The 1531-nt window shown below is 61.2% G+C and overlaps 1 protein-coding gene across 2 annotated transcripts in view; it reads right to left on the reverse strand.

Annotated features, from left to right (window-relative positions):
* Positions 1–6: 6 nt before the first annotated feature.
* Positions 7–1531, reverse strand: part of SLC25A42 (solute carrier family 25 member 42) — a 12604-nt gene continuing 11079 nt past the window's right edge. For both annotated transcript variants that reach the window (XM_057387550.1, XM_057387551.1), the window contains exons 6-8: positions 1392–1508; positions 922–1073; positions 7–397 (exon numbers count right to left, since the gene is read on the reverse strand). In XM_057387550.1, the coding sequence (XP_057243533.1) occupies positions 72–397; positions 922–1073; positions 1392–1508 (595 nt within the window). In that variant the 3' untranslated portion in view covers positions 7–71. The remainder of the gene's footprint in view (positions 398–921; positions 1074–1391; positions 1509–1531) is intronic.

Here is a 1531-nt window from a genome sequence, read left to right on the forward strand (position 1 = left end):
GCAGGAGCACGTGGGAGGAGAGGGGATCGCTCTTCCTACACGGGTTTGTCTGCACGGCGGGGACGCAGCCACTACCTGTCAGCAGCGGGGCCGTGCTGCAGCTTCCGCAGCAGGATCTGCGTCAGGTCGAAGGTGGTGAAGCTGATGCCCACGGCGATGGGGCCCTTGACCCAGTTCATGCTGAGCCCCTTGTAGAGGCCCCTGACCAGTCCCTCCTCGCGGACGATCTCCTGCATGGTGAGCAGGATGGAGCTGTAGGTGTGGCCCAGCACGCCGGCCGTCTGCATGCGGCGCCGCACCACGTCCAGCGGGTACGAGGCCGACTGGCCGATGAGGCCGGCGCACGCCCCGAACAGGAGCCGCTCCGGGGGCGAGGGCTGCGCCTTCCCGCTGTGGTCTGCGGACAGAGAGGGGCACACGGTGGGCAACGAGCACAGAGTGAAGGCTGAGCAGGTACACAGCCCAAGGTTTGTGCCCCAGGTTGTGCTGCCCAAGTTCACAAGGTTTCGCTCCCCAGATTTTCTCTCCAGGCTGCACTCCTGAGCAAAATCATTAGAAACGGTCCCAAAATCACCAGAAATCATCCAAAAATCGCAAAAATAGATCCCCAAAACCAAAGCCCTGAGGGGCATCCCATTTTCTGACATATCACACGTACAGCTCCCAAGGTTTTGCTCCTCAGGCTGCACTCCAGAGGTTTTGTTCCCAATTCGGTGTACAACCAAATCCTCCTCCAGCTGGCAATTCCCCCTTGCTCCTCCACAAGGCAGGCCCAGCCTTCCTACAGCTCCTCTTGCTCACAGTCTGAGGCTGGACAGCCTGCCACGGCTGCAGAGTTTTGCTTTTCCCCAGGAGAAGCCCTCAGCCCCCTCAATCCAAGCCCCAGAGCTGTTCCCAAACCCCGGCGTTCCCCCAAGGTACCTGCGTGCACTTTCTTCAGCGTCTCGTAGGTGAAGAAGCTGAGCCCGGCGTAGGGAATGACGCCCAGGATGGTGGGAGTGAAGCCCCTGTAGAGCGTTTTCAGCCCCTCCTCGCGGGAGATGCGGATGAAGACGTGGACAATGCTGCTGTACCTGCCGTGGGGACACTGCGCTGGTCAGCGGCCGGGATGTGCCCCCGATGGGTTCAGCATTCACCAACCCTGCTCACAGGGGATCCCGGCACAGGGAGAGGCTCTCCCACAGCCCTGGACCTTCCTGGATCCAACCACGCTCCCAAAGCGCTCTCCCAGTGTCCATCTCCTCCCACATCCAGGCTCTGCTCACCGAATCGCTGCTCAGACCCCTGAGCTTTATTCCCCCAAAGGTCCCGAGCAAGGAGTGACCCACAAAACGGGAATAAAGCCACGTGACCTCCAAAAAACACCCCAAAATGGTGTGTGAGGCACTTACATCTCCTTGGGCGTGACGGCCATGCGGGCACGGACCATGTCCAGSGGGTAGGTGACCATGGCGGCCGTGGTGCCTGCCAGGGAGCCGGCGATGAAGCGAGGGAACGGCGTCAGCGCCCTGGAGAGAGGTGAGGGAGGAGA

The sequence above is a fragment of the Malurus melanocephalus genome, unplaced genomic scaffold (assembly GCF_030028575.1).
Source record: "Malurus melanocephalus ecotype Western Australia unplaced genomic scaffold, MMel_1.1 scaffold_1249, whole genome shotgun sequence".
Lineage (NCBI taxonomy): Eukaryota > Metazoa > Chordata > Aves > Passeriformes > Maluridae > Malurus > Malurus melanocephalus.